Source organism: Brachionichthys hirsutus, chromosome 20 (assembly GCF_040956055.1).
Source record: "Brachionichthys hirsutus isolate HB-005 chromosome 20, CSIRO-AGI_Bhir_v1, whole genome shotgun sequence".
Classification (NCBI taxonomy): Eukaryota; Metazoa; Chordata; class Actinopteri; order Lophiiformes; family Brachionichthyidae; genus Brachionichthys; species Brachionichthys hirsutus.
In genome coordinates this window covers 3,605,509-3,624,037 of record NC_090916.1, presented here as the reverse complement: position 1 = coordinate 3,624,037, position 18,529 = coordinate 3,605,509, and the positions used below count along the sequence as shown (strand labels likewise).

At 43.6% G+C, this 18,529-nt stretch overlaps 1 protein-coding gene across 1 annotated transcript in view; it reads left to right on the top strand.

Moving 5' to 3' along the window:
- Nucleotides 1-224: 224 nt before the first annotated feature.
- nkain2 (sodium/potassium transporting ATPase interacting 2) overlaps nucleotides 225-18,529 on the top strand; it is a 51,343-nt gene continuing 33,038 nt past the window's right edge. Inside the window, exon 1 of the mRNA XM_068753653.1 lies at nucleotides 225-278. Within this exon, the coding sequence (XP_068609754.1) occupies nucleotides 225-278 (54 nt within the window). The remainder of the gene's footprint in view (nucleotides 279-18,529) is intronic.

Below are 18,529 nucleotides of genomic sequence, written 5' to 3'. Positions count from 1 at the left end.
ATCGCCCTCCGTTTGAATGAAGCAGTGGCCCGGAGGATAACTCCGGAGCTTCGGCGAGGGGCTGTCTTCTCTCCTGTGAGGCCAAGCGGGGAGGACCTCCACCCGGGCGGCCAGCCAGCCAGACGGCCCTCTGGAGGGGGTCGGGGGGGTAGGGGGGGCTTTGTGGATTTTCAAGGTTCTGCTTGAGATTTGAAAGGTTTGCCTCCGAGACAGAGGAGGACACCATGGGGTGCTGTAGCGGCAGATGCACCTTGGCCTTCATCTGCGGCATGCAGCTGGTGAGTGTTAACGCTGAAGTCAAACAAAGAGAAGAAAGGCTTTTCTTTTTAAAGCCAACTTTTAAGAGGTCACGACCAGAAATCAGAATTTCTAACTTGGGTGACTCGACACCATCCATGCTCTGGGTGGATGACTGGATGGTGGGAGGAAGATGAACGACTGAAAGGTCACTTTTTGGAAGTGAATGGGTGTGTAGAAGGTTGTGATGTAAGGTGGGCATCCTGTTTGAGGAGCAGGCTGACGAATGGGAGGATGCAGCGGATGAATGGCTGTAGGTGGGAGCTCTAAGAGTCTACACGGAGCGGTGACGGATAGGGGGAAGGCTGAGCGATAAATCTGGACAGTTTAGATAAAGGAGGGATGGATGGCTGCATGGCAGAGGGATAGATGCATGGGACAGGTACACGTGGGATAAATGTAAGGTAAGACGGAAGGAGGCGCAGACCTGGCATCCACTCATGGAATCAGCTGCCGCCATTCTCTCTGTCGGTCTCTCCTTGCGTCTCAGTCACAGTCACCATCTGTGTCAATGGAAAGTGGTGCCAGGCAAGACAATGGGCTGTGGGATGGATGAGTCTGTAGGTGGGCATGCGTTCAAGTGATGTCATCAGTGCAGTCATGTAAATAGTTCATATCACAAAGAAAGGAAAGCTCTCATACTCCTGCTGTAGGAGCAGAGATTTCCAGGAGAGCTACGTATCGGATTAGCCGGAATAGTTTAAATTTGCAATTATACAAGAAGAAATCCTTTAGAAAAAAAGGTTTAACTTTAAACCAGTATCGTAAATATTTCATACCTTATGATTAACATGACGCTGCTATTCACGGGCATGCAGCTGGTGAGCATCAAGAAAATATGAAAGTATTGATGAGTTGAAATGAGTCTGAATTGTGGCTTTATATGTCTGAAAATCATTTTCATAATGATGTTTCTATCGGTGCCACGTTATGTCTCTGCCCATCTTTTATGTTGCTGTTTATAAAAACGTCCACAGGAGGGCAGTGAAGAGTCAGAAGTTACAGCAACCATGAAAATCGCAACTGCAGGTTATGATCGTGCCACTAGTGTGGAAAAAGTGACATGTGGCGATGTGTTAATCGGTTGCATACGAGGTCATGACTTCTTCACTTTTCCATAGACATTTCCTGTATTGCTTTGTCTGCACTGCCCCAAACATATTTTGCCGGTCCTGTTCCAAAAAAATCATTTAATCCTCCTTCTGTGTCCTTTTTGTAACTTTTGTAACTGAGTCCGTGAGCGGTTGTAAATGTCAGGTTCGAGCCATTATTCAGAATATTCCCAGCCCTAATGTGACAAAAAAATAAGTGCAGCTTTAATACAAAGTACAATTTCCACAAGCCATTTTGAGCAAGGTCCTTGACTCAGAATTAGATTTTGCAGAGCTGGTTATCATTATTTTCGAGCTCGCCGTGGTGGCATGTGAACCTGAGGAGCATCCTTTCAGTGCTGGGTATCAGAAAAACTTTAGCTCTCCTCAGGCCAAATCAGAACAGGGAGGTGTGCACAACGTCTTACAGCTCACTATGAAATAAATAATTTCCCTCAAAACGGTTTCATTATAGATTTATAGAATTCGTCTGTGCCGGAGGGTCTTTGGCTGGACATAATCTCTTTGTATAAAAGCTGAAGGCGCCACTCTGATGCAGCCGGGGGCCGGCGGGCTGCATGTGCACACTATGCATAAACATGAGCTGACATTTGTGCTGTAGCATTGAGGCCATTTAGCATATACGTAGAGGCAAACTGAAGACCTATCGTCGATCTGAATAGGACACTGCTACATACACTGTTCCCTGTGTGTGTGTGTGTGTGTGTCTGCATGCATGCAAGTCTGTTTGAAATCAATAGCAAAGAGCAGGATTTGAAAATCAGCTAATTTACAAAGGATATTAATGATTGTGACTCTTGCTTGGTGAGGACGTGTTAGTAAAAAGGTGTATTGTGCTGTGAAATGAGATATTTCAATGCCTGTTTTCGTTCAGAGGAACAACTGCCACCACAAAGCCTCGTGCTTTAAATGAAACACACCTTTGTGCCGTAAATGGGGATGCTGCGTGCCTCTGTAGGTAGAGAGGAGGAAGGCTTGAGATGCTCTCACACTGATAGTTATTGTGTCGAATGCAGCGGAACTGACGCTGTTCCATAGCTAAGCCAGCTGACGCCACCGCTAGGTCTCACGCTGCAGGTCACCGATGCGCAGTTAGCTTTGTTGTAGCTTGATAGAAATCTGTTGACGATGAAATCCATAACTTTCAAGAGAATAAAGAGGATTACATTTCATGAAAGTATTTTTATGCTGGGTTAAAGGGAGGTAACCACAGGAAACCACACTACCCACAGTCTAATTAACCACAAATTAAAAGACCACCCCCTCACCTGCTTCACCTCTCACCCCCTGCTGGAGGTAATTGTCTTTTCTGTGTGAGCTTCTACCTAATAGTTGACCTCAACTGATGCCTTGTGTAACGCCTAACAGCAGGCTTTCTCCTGCATCATTAGCGGGTTTAATTGATAAGATAGGTGAATTTACCATAGCAGAGCAGAGGCCAGCGGTCCGGGTCGGACACGCGGCGGCTCCACAGCCGACATCGCCACGTGGAAAGCAGTTCAAAGCAGTTCCAGTAGGTGGAACGTATCGCTTGGTTACTAATGGTTACCAGTTGTTTCCTCCTGATTCTCATCTTTAATGAGGCTGTTGTTCATTTAACATTTAGCAAACATTTTGAAACGCAACTGTCACATTGATGAAGAGCAAAACACACGCAAAGTGTCGGAGTACGTAGAGAACAGAGAGGAGGATTATGAAATTAGCACAAAGTGAACGGAGATCAGGCTGAACAATATAAGAGCGGATCAGATGGTGTTTTGAAAACACCTCCTTCCAAAGACACTCTATATGTTGATGACTTACACTTATACGTGTAAGTGTGATCATTGTTGCTGCATCAGAGCACACGCCCACCAGCTGCTGTCATAATGATGATGACCAAATCAGCCAATGGTGTGACGTGGAACTGGGTGACAACCGATGGCCTTGCTCCATTGGCTGCCTCGGTGGTGCCGGTGCAGACTGTCGGTGGGCGTTTCACGTCGATAGAGCGTTAATTATCTTGTTGTGTGCAAGCTAATTGAAAAGACTAAATGGAGCGGGATTATAGCTTTGCAATTAAGCCTCGTGCACAATTACAGTGAGGTAATCATTGATGATAGGATATATATGTAAATGATCTATGAAACAAACACATGATAAAATTAAAATAAAAACCCATGTAATATACGGAAGTGCAAAAAAAAAAAGATTGGTGATTTTTCTGAAACAACTCTTCTCTTTGGCATCAAAAGATGAAGGTTACACCCACTCTGTAACCTGATTGGTCAAATGGAGGCTACCCGAGAACAGTGTTTCTGTGCGGCGGTGCGTTCCTGTTGCATTTCCCACAACGGATGGATATAATCAATAATTCACCTCCATGCTGAGACCTGAGTGCAGAGGGTGTATCTCTGTGCCCCCGTTGGAACCCAGAGGGAGGTCTGTAAGGAGACCCGCACGACTGTCATACGGTAGAGAAGAGGAAAATCAGTCCAAAATGTCTCAAAACTGGAGACGCCATCAACGAGGATGAGGAATAATTCAGTTTAGATATATATATATATATATATATATATATATCATTATTAGCGTGGCCGCTGCTCAATTCATCTACTGATTACTAAAATTCATCCTCTTCCTCCTGCAGCGGCGCCGTTGTTCTCATCTCATCTGTGAAATCATCACCTGAGAATGTTAGTTTAAATTATTACTTCAACAACAAGCGTCTGTCCTGAAAAAGGATGCACAGATGCAGGACTATAAACACATGTGTTTTATGAAGCGTCTGGCAGACAGAGCAAAAAGTGTGTCCACACTGTCATACTAACTGATTACTTCATATATATAATATGTGTTTAACAAAGTTTGACACAAGCCAGCAGCAATTAATATATCTTTCTGAGTTCAAAGTGCAAGAAATGTTGGGTTGGGATTGATTATTTTACATTGATTTTCCTAAGTAAAGTTATTCCATCCGTCTTTAAATATCCACCGTCTGCCGACTAGACCGATCTTTTCCTGCTGTCTTTTTCCTCTGCTCTGGTTGCTTTTTTTTTTTTTTTTTTGCCGTTTGTTCCTGTGCCCTCTCACTGGCCGACCGACTCATTCCGCACCTCGCTGCTTCGTTCTTTGAAGCCGCCATTTTTCTCTCTGGGGGGGATTCTTCATAGGATCATAGGATTCATCACTTCTGTCACCGCACCACCCAGAAGGCAGTGCTTTATCAAGGACGTATTTTGGTGGGTTCAACACTTTGGACTTTAAGGAAATACTCTTAAATCATATTGTGCTGCTTAGTCTCTTGTGTAGCTCCAATATAATTTTGATATTCAGAGATGAAGGAAATTCAAGCAAGCATCATGTGTGCTGCTTTCAGTTTTCCTTTCCTGACTCCTTCCTCATCAACACAACACCCCTTTCAACAAGGTCACACAGTCTCAGCAGAGTCTGCAGCTTTCTCTTTTTCTTTTGGCAGCCTCTAATTTTTCAGTCTCATTTCCCACTTGGCCTTTGTCTCCCCGGCTGCTTTCATTTCTTTATCGGTCTCCTTTCCCACTTTATCTGTGCTTCAAGAAATACAGTCGTCACAGTAGGGCCACTGGCTCGACTGACAATTTATTCAGTGCATTACAATAGATTCTGTGAACAAGACAAGCTTGCGTAGATCAGCAGCTGACGTGCTGTTCCATTGTGCCAGAGCGGGCCTCAGACCTGCTGGATCTGCCCAAGCTGTATTTATATTGTTCGAGCTGTGCTCTGTGATTAAGGGCTATTATAGTTCAGCAGGCTCTCAACTCTCAATAAATACAGTGAGTTGAAATGTGCTAACTTCTTGAGAAATGGTTGGCAAATGCAGGAGAGGCGATTTAGAGGAGCTAATAAGTTGGAAAAGCCATTTCTCGGCCTTGTTTGACCTACAGAAATTTGTACCTGACGAAGGCGCTCTCTGTTTTCCTCTAGAATTGGCTGCAAGCCGAACTGCTGCTAATGCTAACTCAGCCTGTTTCTCTGAGGTCTTAATATCTAGATGACTGAAAACACTTCAACCAGTTATAAGAAGAAAAAAAAAGTGAAATGTAGTGGGCTAGAGGTTTCAGTGTTGGGAAAATTAATTTAGGTCTGCCAAGTAGGCAGCCTGTAAGCTGCTTAGGGCCTCCTGGCCAATAGGGCCCCCCCCGACCTGGCAACCCTATTTTGCATGATGCTATGCACAGCGCGCGTGAAAACTGCAGCGCGTACCGGTAATCTGAGCAGCTATCCTTTTTTGTGTGATTACAACCTGGCAACCTACAGAGTGACGTTGGAGCCGACCTTGCGCTGATTGGTCAGCCTTATTGTAAGCAAACCAGCGTGGAAGCAAGCGATGCGTGATACAAACAGCGGTCGTCACTCGTCATCATGTCTACGAGAATTTATCCGTCAGGCACCGAAAAACTGAAGAAGGAACGGAACAACAGTCGCGAGGTCCGGCTCACTGATATTAAAGCCTCCCATCTCTCTGAGCCAATAGAAAGATGGGGAGCTTCTCCATTATCCTGATTAGGGGTGGGCGATGTAATGTCCCCAGTCCTTTTCATGGTGTCTCAGAGATGGCATGATATTTATTGTCCTCTTCCTTCATACAAATTCCTCATAACTTAGTCGAGTAGATATAGCACGTGAGTGACGTAGCCAATTGCATTGTTTGGCTACGCTGATTGGACAAACTCGACATGGCCCTTCCTTGGGTGACGTATTGCAAACAACGCAAACCATCAGCATGACGCTCTGGTACTTTACTGCCTCAAGGTAATGGAAGTATTCTGAGCAGTTGCATCGTCATTGCCTTTATGTCCTCTTGTTTCCTGGGTCAGGATAGCATGAATCAGATGAGCTCTATTTTCAGTCCGTTGACGTAGGAATGATGTGATCTTTTGATTAGAAAGGAAGGCACTTCAGCCCAATCACGTCTGTCAGAAAAAGTTCAGCAGGAATGGTGCCTTCAGGGAGCTGGTGTGGGATAAAGACTCACCGAGTCGCCTTCAACACCCACCTCACAAGTTAACATTGAATATTTTTAGGATTGTGATGAAGTAACCCTCCCTGTCTGACTTCATTTACTTGAACCCGATCGCTCTGGTCATAAGCTCCACTGAATGACTCCTAATAGCCACTTCATCATGGGCAACCCAAGCAGGAACGTAAGAGACGGCGCCTCTGAATGACGTATGGAAGAGGACAAATCTGCACTTTCTGCAGGCAGTACAAGATGCAGCGTTGGAATCTAAGGCAGCAATAACCGAGTGTAGCTTGAAATAATGTGACGTCTTTAGCTGCTTCCTTGATCAGTGGCTGGGCTAAAGAGAGATCTGATTTAAATGCGAGAAGCTGTGTTTGGCACAAAAAGAAGAGCCTCTATCTTTGGAAATAAAGACGCTGATCTAGGTTTAAACCTTTCCTAGCGTCCTCCTTTATGTCTGTGCTCTGACCTGAATCCTCTTCTTACAAATCACCGGTGACGTCAGAAGTAGAGCTCGGATATTCCGAGTGTGCTCACACTTTCAGAAAGCCCGATACATGCCACAGTTGCTGTGCTCTACATTTACTGGAGTTGAAGGAACAACACACATCTTTGGTCGAGGTGCAAGTTTTGCATATGCAAATCATGCTTTTAAGTGTCTTGTAATAGGACTGTGTGCTAATCCTGAAAGGGTTCATTCCAGCGTAGTGAAAAAAGATGAATGTTTTTCATTATGTCTTTCATATATCATGCTAAAACTTCTACAAAACAAGGTAGCTGCTCATGAATGAATGCATCCAAAAAATGTTACATATTCATGAGTACATTAAAGCTTCAAATCCAACCTTGGGATTGAGAGGGTGGGGTGCTCGGCGGTGGTGTTTGCTGTACGTGCTTGCAGCAGCCCTTTGATAACCGAGTCTGAATGAATGCACCTTCAACACAGCTGACTTTGGACAGGAAGTACACCCCGGACAAATCTGGTCGACATAGGACTACATAGAAAACAGCCATTCCCAACTCACATTTATGCATACGGTCAATTGAAGGCAGGTGAAGCATCAGCATCATACGGATTGTATTTGGTTTTTCCCTCAGTTGAAATGGGCTGATTTGTGTGAAAGCTGACGGCGATACGGTCGTCACTATCCATGCAGATGGTTTGTTATCATGATGAATCTGCAAATTAATAATCAGATTAATGACCAACACGTGGGCCTCCGATAGGCCCGCTCAGCTATAATCTCAGCTTCGGAGTCAGAAAAAGCAGTAAAATGAATTTGATACTGGGATGGGTCTTAGCTCCAGGCGGGTTCGGCCTCTGCTGACACGGCCTCTTTAGAACAAACATCTGGAGGTGACAGAGCTCCCCCTCACTCGCTGATCTCTGATGGGTGACATAGAATGACAGATGTGTGTCGTTGACATTTTGAGTCATGTTTAAGCGTCTCCTGTGCTTCCGAGAGTTGTCGACCGTCCTCCTCGCCGACCTATAGCCTGTCCTCAGCGAGTATCTGTGATTCAATATGTAGTCAAATAGCTCGTGCTGGTTGCAGCCGCCTCTCGCCTGTCAGCTGGGATAGGCTCCAGCCCCCCCCCCCCCGCTTACAGAAAATAGATTTTCTGAAATGATTATTTCGTGACAAACACAAATCAAAGTGTCGGAGAAGAAGCAGACCATGAAAGTGATAAAACCATCAATGAGCCAAAAAGACTTCTTCACTCGCTGTGGTTCTTTTGTAGTAATTATTTACTGCATGCTTTAATTAATAAGTACACAGACATGCTGACTGGTTCATTTCATGTGTGGCGTTTGGGATTCCGTCCACATGCCTTCCTCTGTAGAAGTCAGAGATAATGACTCTGGTGGCAAAGAGCCCAGTATGGAGGTAATGTCCTGCCAAAGCTTAACAAACAAACAAAAGACATTTTAAAAAGCACTATTCTTCTTAAAAATAAAATACCCCAATGAAAGAAATACATCTTGTTTCCCAAACCAAAATTACAAAACTGTAAAACAAACACACAGCATGGTAACACATCACACTGGCAAGAACAAAATTCATTACGTTTTGGGAGAAAACGAAATCCAACCAAATAAATAAAAATTGCTCTCTATTGACACCTTTGAGAAAGATTCAGTAAATGTTGCTGCATTGATATTTAATGTTTCTCTACAAACACCTCACCTGTGCCAATAAATAATAAACTGGAATTCTACCATTTTTTGAAAAAGAAATTCTCACAGTTGCCGGAAAAGCTGACTCAGTCTTTGAATTGTGCCTTCACACAGCTGAAGGGTTTGTCCTATAATCAGGTTTAGCACAAAAGCATCTACTGTATCACCTGTCTGGAGCACTATCGCGCCTCTATGTGTTGCACTCTATGGTGATACAAAGCTGGATTTGCCACTGGTTCTGGAATATGTCCCCTCAATCAGTCCTCTGAATTACGTCCGCAAAATCAGTACAACACAAAGGTTGCCTGAGCTGACACCTTGGACATCCGCAGGATACTTGGCGCAAAGTTTGTTTGTTGTGTAAGGTAACATACGTACAGTGTGATGAACTCAACAACAGACAACTCGCACACAAAGGTAAATAAAAAACTTTATCTGCATTTCTTTTCCGACAAGGAAACACATTTTAAATCCTCCAAAGCATTCTCAGATGCATTAGTCATCAAAGAAAACCTTTATTTATAAGAATTCTCAATTTCATTGTCATCTCGAAATACAACGGCAAAGCGGCAGTCACGAGTTGATTGCTTGTTTCTCTAGAGCAATTTAGCGGCCAATTTCAGTCTTCCTGAGCGCATCGTTGAAAATTGCTGCCAGTGTCAAAGCGACACTCAGCAGTGGAGTGGGAGGGGAAAAGTGAGGCGATGACATGGAACTAAGGTCATGTAGGGGATTTGAGGGAGCGATACCAGAGTCCCTCCTGGAGACGGGTATTGATGGAACAGGAAGCTGACCTTGTATGTGACCACTGGTGATGGATGGATGGATTGATGGATTGATGGATGGATGGTGTTTACCCAAACACTGCTGCCTCAATTTTTACACACAGGCAGGCAGACACTAAGGGAAGACAGTCCGATATAGAGTCAGACATCTTTGCATTTCCTGTTATAACATTTCAAACTTGTGTGGTGCTATTTTTCCATCAATGTTTCCACCTCCGGGTGAAACATTCCCCCCCACTGCTCCCTCAGAACTCACATCCTGTTGATGCAGTTGTTGTCATGGTTCCCGCTATTGTTCGACTATGCAGTCGTTTTGATCTCATTGCATCAAAGTAATGCTTGAATTATTACGGTGAGCGACTGTAAAGCAACGCCTCGAGCTTCATTGCACTTAAACGTGAGATGGCGATGACTGACGCGCGAACGCTTCCCAGCTCGAGGGAAAACAACCACATTTACAAAATGACTTTTTTTTTTTTGTCAAATTTCCGGTGGCTGTGAAAGTTGCAAAAAGAAAGCGTAAAAATAATCAACACTTTGATATTCAGCTGACAAAGCTGGAAAAAAAATTGGGTTTTCAGGTGGGAGCAATTTCTGGTTTCTTATCGAGTAAACAGACTCCCGAGGAAATATGTCTAAATATACACATTATGTGCGTCTTATTCTATTAACCATTTTCTCTTTTGGTTCTTTTAGTTTTCTTTTAATCTCTTATTTTACGCCACCATGTTCTTTCCTCTCTGTACCGTTATTGCCCTTTGTTTGCCTTGAGCTTTTTCTCACTGTCTCTCATTCTTCCTCCGTCTTTTATTCTCTCCTTCGCTGCTCTGCACAGACTCTCTCGGGCCATTTGAGCTGCTCAGGGAGCTGTGAAAGCGATGTCTGCGTGTCTTTGCCTCCGCATCCTATAGGGAGTGCCTTTGGTGGAGCGTGTTAAGTCTTTAGTAGAATCCTGTCAACTGGGATAAGGAGCCAAGAGAGCATGGATGGAGGGAGGGTGGAAAGAAGGGATGGTTGGATGGATATATTCATAGAGGATAGATGAACGTCTGCCGATGGATCGATACTGGGACAGAGTTTGAGATTTGGATGAATGGATGGAGAGGGCCGGGGAGATGAGTTGTGGGAAGAGGGAGGGGTGGATGATAACAAGAGGGGATGGATCGATAATGAGTGAGTATGGATGAACTGATGATGAATGGGTGAATGGGTTAACACTGCAAAGTTATCAGTAATGGTCGTAGATGGCAGACAGTCGAGAGCCAGAAATGTTAGGTGTTGACAAAGTGCTGCAAATAATGTGCAGCTGAAGTCTTCTGACAAGAGACGCAGTTTAGAAGCTGTCACTGCAAAAAGGACCGTTTGGGTCGACCTTCCAGAGGGCAGAGACCAATTTAACCCGACCAGTGGTTAAAATCCACGTTAAACGTGACAAAGGAAGGAGCGTCGATAACACAACGGTTTAGGCGAGTCCCACGGATGGAGTCCGCTGTCTTCATGTGGTGGTGACGGTTCGACTGTCAGACAACTCTGACTGTCCCGTCCATTAAGGGCAAAAATGCCCCACCACCTTCCAATAAAATAAACTTAAAAAATAATGTTTTAATAATAAGACAAATGAACTCAACATTGTCCTATTAAAACCTTTTTTTCATACAAAAGTAAAACTCTCAGGGTTCTCGTTTTCCAAGAAAGATCTTACAAAAAACGCTATCTAATCTCAAATTCTCTAACATTACACTTTCATTTAGTGTAGATGACATTTTATTGCAACACAACTCCAATTTGTAAAGTTTGGCAATGTATTGTCAATTCCAGAAAATTTTCTGACTGTTCTCTCTCTCTCTCGCTCCCTGGTGTTGGAGTTCTATCATAAAACGCTAAACTCTTGTTTTCTTTTGAGCTCTTGAAAATGCAAACCTTTGAAAATGGCATCCAGGTTGTAATTTGAGTCACCCAATTTTATCTCAGATTATTTAATGCGTCCCTGCATTACTATTTACAAGTACAGTATCCTACCGGCATCCACCAATTCCCTCATCTTCCTCCTTTGTCCTTTAGCTGGGTCAAAAGTGTCACTTGAACCCTCGTCTTCTTCACTGTGACTGGCTCAGAGGCAGAGGACAAGCAGCCAGAGAGAGACAGTTTGAGAACGTTCAGAGCCCGAGGATATTTTCCAGATGAAATGATCGACCGGTCTGGTGTGTGACCTTTATTGATTTATCCGTTAAAGATTTGTTTTCACTTCATGTAAAATCTTCCTCGAGTTCGGCGCCTCGATTCGCGCAAAGTAGATCTTTTAACCTTGAACGCATGCAGTCGGTCGTCACTCTTCACTTACCCACAGTTGTTTTGGGCACTTTGTGAGACTTCAGCGCAGCGACGCAACAGATGGTGTGTCCTCCCTAAAATCACAATCTCTGCAGCATTTAAAAAAAAAGGGTTATTAAACTTATGTCCTGGCTTACTGTGACTTATTGAATATTTGGCAGGATGGCCGTCGCTGAATAAAACTAGCATCAAATAATCATTAAAATGTTGCACATTAATGGCCACACGCGTGACAGTCTGTCAGTTTCTTTTGTTAATTGACGTAAAGCCCATTGAAACCAGCACGACGGGGAATTAAACAGCAGCAGCAACCAGGTGCACTCGCAGGCTTTGACAAACCGACAACACAAAGGTGCCTCAATTAAAGGAGAAAAGTTGAGCCTCAGTTAGTCACTGCTGATGAGATGCAAGAGAAGCACAGCAGCTGTCTGAGCATCAGCCGCGCTTCACAGCTACTGCCTGAGTTATGTGTGGTTGCTTCAGATGGGAAAGAAGAAAACGAAAGCTAAATTAGGTTGGCAAATGTTCTTTTCTGTAAGCAAATGACGTGTTTGTGACAAAGACGGAGATCAAGAACGGAAAATGAAAATGACAAATTTCCAGACATTGTCTGGGGCTGTATGGGGAATTCCTTTCTGCAAACATTTAGCATAATTCCACTGACATATACATGGCATTTGTTCTAACATCTATTTAGTTGAATGACAAAACAACCCAAACAACAGAGAAATGGCATCCTTTTAGTTTGCTGTCTGTCCTTCTGGGTCAGAATGTGTGCAGAAATGGTTTTGTGGCGCAGAGAATCCTCATTGGGTCGCATAATTAGGCCAACACATATTTGGGATAGGCTCCAGTAGATCTGATTTCAGATTAAAAATGGTTAAGGAAATGATTGAATGAACTCAAACATGATCGCATGTTTCTGATCATTGCATTTGACAGCAATCATTTTGCACAAGCGGCACATTCCCCAATCGAAGCTTATTTTAGACATCAACATGTCAGCAATATTTCCATTATGTTTTCCCTATTTTTCACCACAGTGGAGCGACAAGAGAGAAATGTACTTCTTTTTGGGCCACTTTTTTTATGGTTGATGCTTTAACTAATGATCATTGAGATTGTTCCATCCATCCATCCATCCATCCATCTTCCACCGTTTATCCGTGGTCGGGTTGCGGAGGCAACAGTCTCAGCAGGCACTTCCAGATTTCCCTCTCCACAGCTGCCTCCTCCAGCTCTTCCAGGGGGATCCCGAGGCGTTCGCATGCAGGCCAGTCGAGAGACATAATGTCTCCAGTATGTCCTAGGTCTTCCCCGAGGCCTCCTCCCAGTGGCACGTGCACGGAACGCCAGGGGTCATCCAAAATAATTATGAGATTGAGATTGTTGTTTATTTTTTCCCAATTCTCAAACTAATTTGTTTACTAAACAACACAAACTTGTCTTTTATTCAGGAAACCCATCAAGCATAGACCAGTCAAGGAAGATGCTTCCACTTCTTTGTGCTTCATGTATATTTTAGTAAATGCGATGTGGATAGCTGCCACGAGGACAAGTTGGGGTTGTGTTTTCAAAGGTCCAGATTAAGCAGATCATTTTACAGCTCTTGACACGCGCTACCTCTGGTCGGTTGCCTGAAATGAATGATACAAAAGCTTCCTTATCCGTGATCGGTCACATTTTCACTGCTACTTGCCGAGGTCTTCTGTTGCTTCTCCAGGAGGCGCCATTGTAATGATCTATAAATATTTCGCTCGGGTCTTTGTTTTCGCACACAAAGAACTCAACACACATATCCATGCGCCGCCAGGCATGTACACACAGACGGCCTGTGTGAAATGCAGTCTGCTGCGCTTCTTTGCACTGATGTCTTGCAATTTGAATCCCGAGAATCCGCTTCTCCACACATGGTCCCTGAAGGCACCGTTGAATAAGGGTTTTGTTTCAGTTTTGAATCCCTTTAAGGACGGGAGAAGACGCTGGGTGATGTGTGAGAGCCGGAGAGCTCAGCATTACACTTTCATCTGTACCTGTAATCATTTTTCCTTCACCGCTCATGCCCTCTCTCATGCCTGAATCTCCTCTCCTCTCCATTCCACTCCTTTTCTTCATCCTCTCAGTATGAATTGATTAAGTCTTATTACCTTACAACACCTGCCCCCTGGCTTGTCTCCACTCTTATCTCCCTCTCTCACACGTCGACACACATAGACCAACTCCTGCCTTCTACTTCTCCCCCACTGCCTCCGTCATACTCCCACAGACACACAGACACAGTAATCAGATCCACCAATCTCTTGTATTTTTGAATACGGCTGCAGAAGTGAGATACAGTCTCAGCTTTCAGCCACGTTTCCATATCAGGTTATCAACCAAACTATTCTCTCCATCCCACCGAAATAGAAGCGGGGTGTGCTGTTGATTGCAGGAGACACGGTGGTGGCAGCCATACCTGCTGTGTGCGTCTGTGTGTCGCGCAACCCAAACATAGTTGTGCGTATATAGCAATGTTGTGGCACATGGGTGTGACAACAGTAATAGCAGAGTTCAGCCTCGACTTAAATAGAGCCGTCCGATTGAAAATTTCCACACAAAAAAATTCTGATATATTGGTCAAATATGGAAAAAAACGTATTTTTTCTTTATTGGTGAATATGCTAAATTCACTTATTAGGCTATGCCTGTATATAAAAGTAGATATAAATTTGTTTGCAAGACAGAATGTGATATGAGAGCGCTAGAGAGCAACATGCTGTAGCGTCCCAGTTAAATTGTGCCTTTAATTAAGCTAACGCTCTGTGTCCATCATGTCTACGGCACACAGGAGAAATATTGCCATCATGATCGCATGACCCTTATTTCACTATTCCAAGACTGTCGGCAGGAATAGCAGAGGGCCATGTTTATAAAGTTGCCACAGATAATTGCTTAATCATTTAATTTGTTGCACTGCATGACACATTTGATTTTAAACCAAAATAATTGTTTTGCAAATTGAAATAAACACAGTAAATGTCACACATTAGCATAACAAGAGCTGCATCCAAAATAGTTCCACCATGAAATGAGCGGAATAACCTTTATGAGGGTGGGATTTATCGCAGGACGGCTGCTCACAGGTGGACCTTTATAAAATGTGTCTTGACACGTCGGTAAACTCGTCTTCAAACCCCACACATGTTTCATTTTGGGGCAATAGAAGAGCTTCCTGCAAAGTGTAGATAATTTGACCTCCGGCACTTTAAAGCTAATGAATCTCGGCCGCGTCTGCATGGTTGTCTGATGTTATTGACACATCGGCAAACTTCACCTGCGGGACGTCAATGGCAACGCTCAGTGATTTACGACTGCTGCGAACTGTGAAAGCCAAATTTACATGGTGCATCTTCTCATTCTATATCGAGCAGAGACACAAAGTCTTACAGGCTTTAGAGAAAAAAAACAAATACAGAACTCGAGTTCACAAGATCCATCCATCAGTGAAGTGTGATGAAAGCAAGCCAATATAATTTGACAATCTTTAGGCCTTTTGCCAAATGGAGGACATGATTGATTGAAATAAGAGGGGACAATGCCTAATGCCAAAGAGTCAGATGTCCAATCCCCAGAAATGATTTTATGATTAATGACACGCAGTAGCTTTTAGAAGTCTCACACCTCAGCTCTGCACTCTCAGCACTCATAGTGATTGCATCTGAGCGTGTGTGTGTGTGTGTGTGTGTGTGTTCATCTGTCTGGAGTTGGTGTGTGTGAGAGGTGAACCAGTTCAGCGATGCTTCATGTGTGATTCTGTTGATTACCAATGTCGAGTGTCTTACCTGCTTACATGTATTTATGTATGAGTGCGTGTGCGTGGAAAGTTGATTAAGAAGTCCGTCTGTGTGTGGTATCGTTACTGTGTGTGTGTGTGGGTGGGTGTCGCCGTGAAGTGCTGAGAGGTAGTGGTGATAATGAGCGACTAAGGGAGGGAGGTAGTGAGTGAAGGACAAGTGAGGATATAGCAGAAGGGGGCAGATGTGGCAAGTCAGAGATGAGGGATGCACAGGAAGGAGAAGACAAATAAACAACGAGCAGACAAGGTCAGAGGATGGAGGAGAAGATGTGGAGGATGGATAGATAGTTAATATAAACTGCAGCAGAGAGGGATGGGAAACACAGAGATGAGAGCGAGGACAAGAAGAGAGAGGGAAGGACGACATAGACTTATGTAGACTCATGTAAGCCAACATCGTCAGAACCGAGGGAAGGAATCGAATAGAATAGAGCAACAGCAACCATTATATTTAGCTTCTACAAAATAGCTATCCATATAAAACGTGTAACAATGATTGGCCCCTGGCAGGTGATCAGGGCTCAGTATAGTGGCGTCTGCCATGACGTGTATGCGCTGCCTTAGATCAGTCATGTGATGCTATGCGGTTGAAACTGCTTAAGAGTCTGGAGGTGTGGGCCTTAACAGACCTGCAGCGCCTTCCAGATGGCAGCAGAGTGACGATGTGCCCGCCCGGAAGAGATGGGTTCCAGATTATGTTTGTGCCCGACGCAGGCATCGGGTTCTGAGTCTGTCCTCAGGAGAAAATGACTGTGAGCCAGTCATGCTTTGTGCTGATTTAATGACCCTGTGAGGAGAAGGCGCTTCTGACTGAGCAGTGGTAGAAAGACACCAACAGCTGCTGGGACAGGTTGTCTCTCTGCAGTCTTCTTAAGAGGTAGAGCCGCCGCTGTGGCTTCCCGACTAGAGATGTCTGCCTTTCCCAGTCCAGCTGAGGTTATGGAACACGCGTGTGCCCGGGAATCTGAAGTTTGTGACACTAGATCACGTCTTCCTGTCTTCCATTCTGACAGTGCGTGATGCTTCTAGACCACATGCGTCAAACTCAAGGCCCGGGGGACAAATATGTTTGTAACTTAAGTGGTGAACTGATCAAATGGAAAAATTCAGCAGCATGGCAAAAACAATAGCAACACGCTTTCGGCAGGAAATTAATAATCTGCTGGCGGTGACTATTGAAAGTTATTTGAACTTTTTAGTTTTTTTCAGCATGTGCTGAAATGTTGATCCCAGCTACATATGGAGCTCAGGATCAGCACCGGACAGCTCCAAGGTAGTCAGCTATATATGGAGCTGTCCAGTGCTGATCCTGAAGGTGACGTCTTTTCCGCAGCATTGACTCGGGGAATGTTCTTTAGCTTGCCCACTTCGGTTGTTTTTTTGGTTTGCGCACGTCCATGACAAGACAAGATGGAGGCTTTTTGGTTTTGCTTTGATTTTGTATCGATTATCTTTGTTCCTGCATGATGATTGCATTTGAATGGAACTTTTCCACATTATTAGATGTTTTAATTTATTCCCATCACAAACTTTGGTTCATACTTATGATTTTTCTTATTTACAGTATGGCTTTATCTCTATATTTTTTAAGTTACAACCTTTTTAAAAAAGTGATATCAAAACTGAATATTTTATTGCAATTACTGTGGCAGCTAAAGACTTAAATAAAAATAAAAATAGTTATTTAACAGCATGTTAAGGAGTAGCTACAATTATTTTACATTAAATGACATTACATTTCGTTACATTTTGCACTGTGTTATGATTTACATTTGGCCTTTGGAGGGCAAACATAATGCTAATGTGGCCCTTAGAGAAAATGAGTTTGACACCCCTGTTCAAGACGGAGATCATGCAATAAGGTGCAACAAAGAGCCTCTTCTCTGCCTTTGTTTAATCATATTGAGGAAACCAGCGGCATATAACCACCATCCAGTATCTGTGTGTGTGTGTGTGTGTGTGATTTCAGATGTCGGTTCAGCAAGGAAAAAACAAGACCAAAGAAATAAGAGCAGCGTCAGCGTCTACTGCGCCGTCTTACACAAGTTGTGTTCTGTGAATGCGGTCGTGGATTAAAGCCTCACGTCTTCCATCCGACTGCCTGCAGATGCACAACATGGATTCTATTTAGCACCACGAGCATGTTGCTGCTGACATCCTAGAGCTAATGAAAAAACAACATTAGCGTATGTCAGCCGGTCAGCCGGTCAGCCATGACTCCGTGATACAATCAAGTGCAACTTCCATTCATGTGGGGGGGGGCATTATGAGAGTGATTAGTTGCAAAAAAAACTATTAGTATTGCTAAAACATCAATAGTTTACAGTTGAGCATCAAGAGTTCATCCTTCACCAGTCCCTTCAGCTGTCGGGTTCTAAGTTCTGCTCTCGATCTTTTCTGTTTTTATTCTAAATGATGTAGCACATTGACTTTAGCGGCTTTATTTTTCACACAAATTGAACCCGTCCGGTGGCTGGTGAACATTATTTCCTCTGAGCTTATTATAACTCTCAGATCCACGTTACGGGCTCATACCATTTAGTCTTAATGACATTTTCATTTAATAAACGTCCAGCTCTGTTGCAGAGTGGTATTACACATATAGCGATTCAATCTTATTATGACTATTAATAGATGAAACTGAGCGGTTGGTTGGTTGCACTGATCAGTAAATGGCAAAGACGAAGTCGAAAGATGACACCAAAAAAAAAAACAAGTGAAACATGGATGGTAGTAAATGACAGAACATTCCCAGAGTTCTTATGGACACTAAAGGGAGGCGTTGACACCCCTGGAAATATAGACACACGTACAGACTCACTTTTCTGAAGAAATCAAAACAGTATGGGAATGAATTACTCTCAAATAAGACATCATATTTTTGCATTTAATTAAATTAAATTAAATCTTAAATCATTTTCACTGATTTAAATGTATCCTTCAAATGGCAAATTAGTGTGTTTCTATGTGCAGCAACATTGTGCCATTAAAGTGACAGGTGAGGTAAGG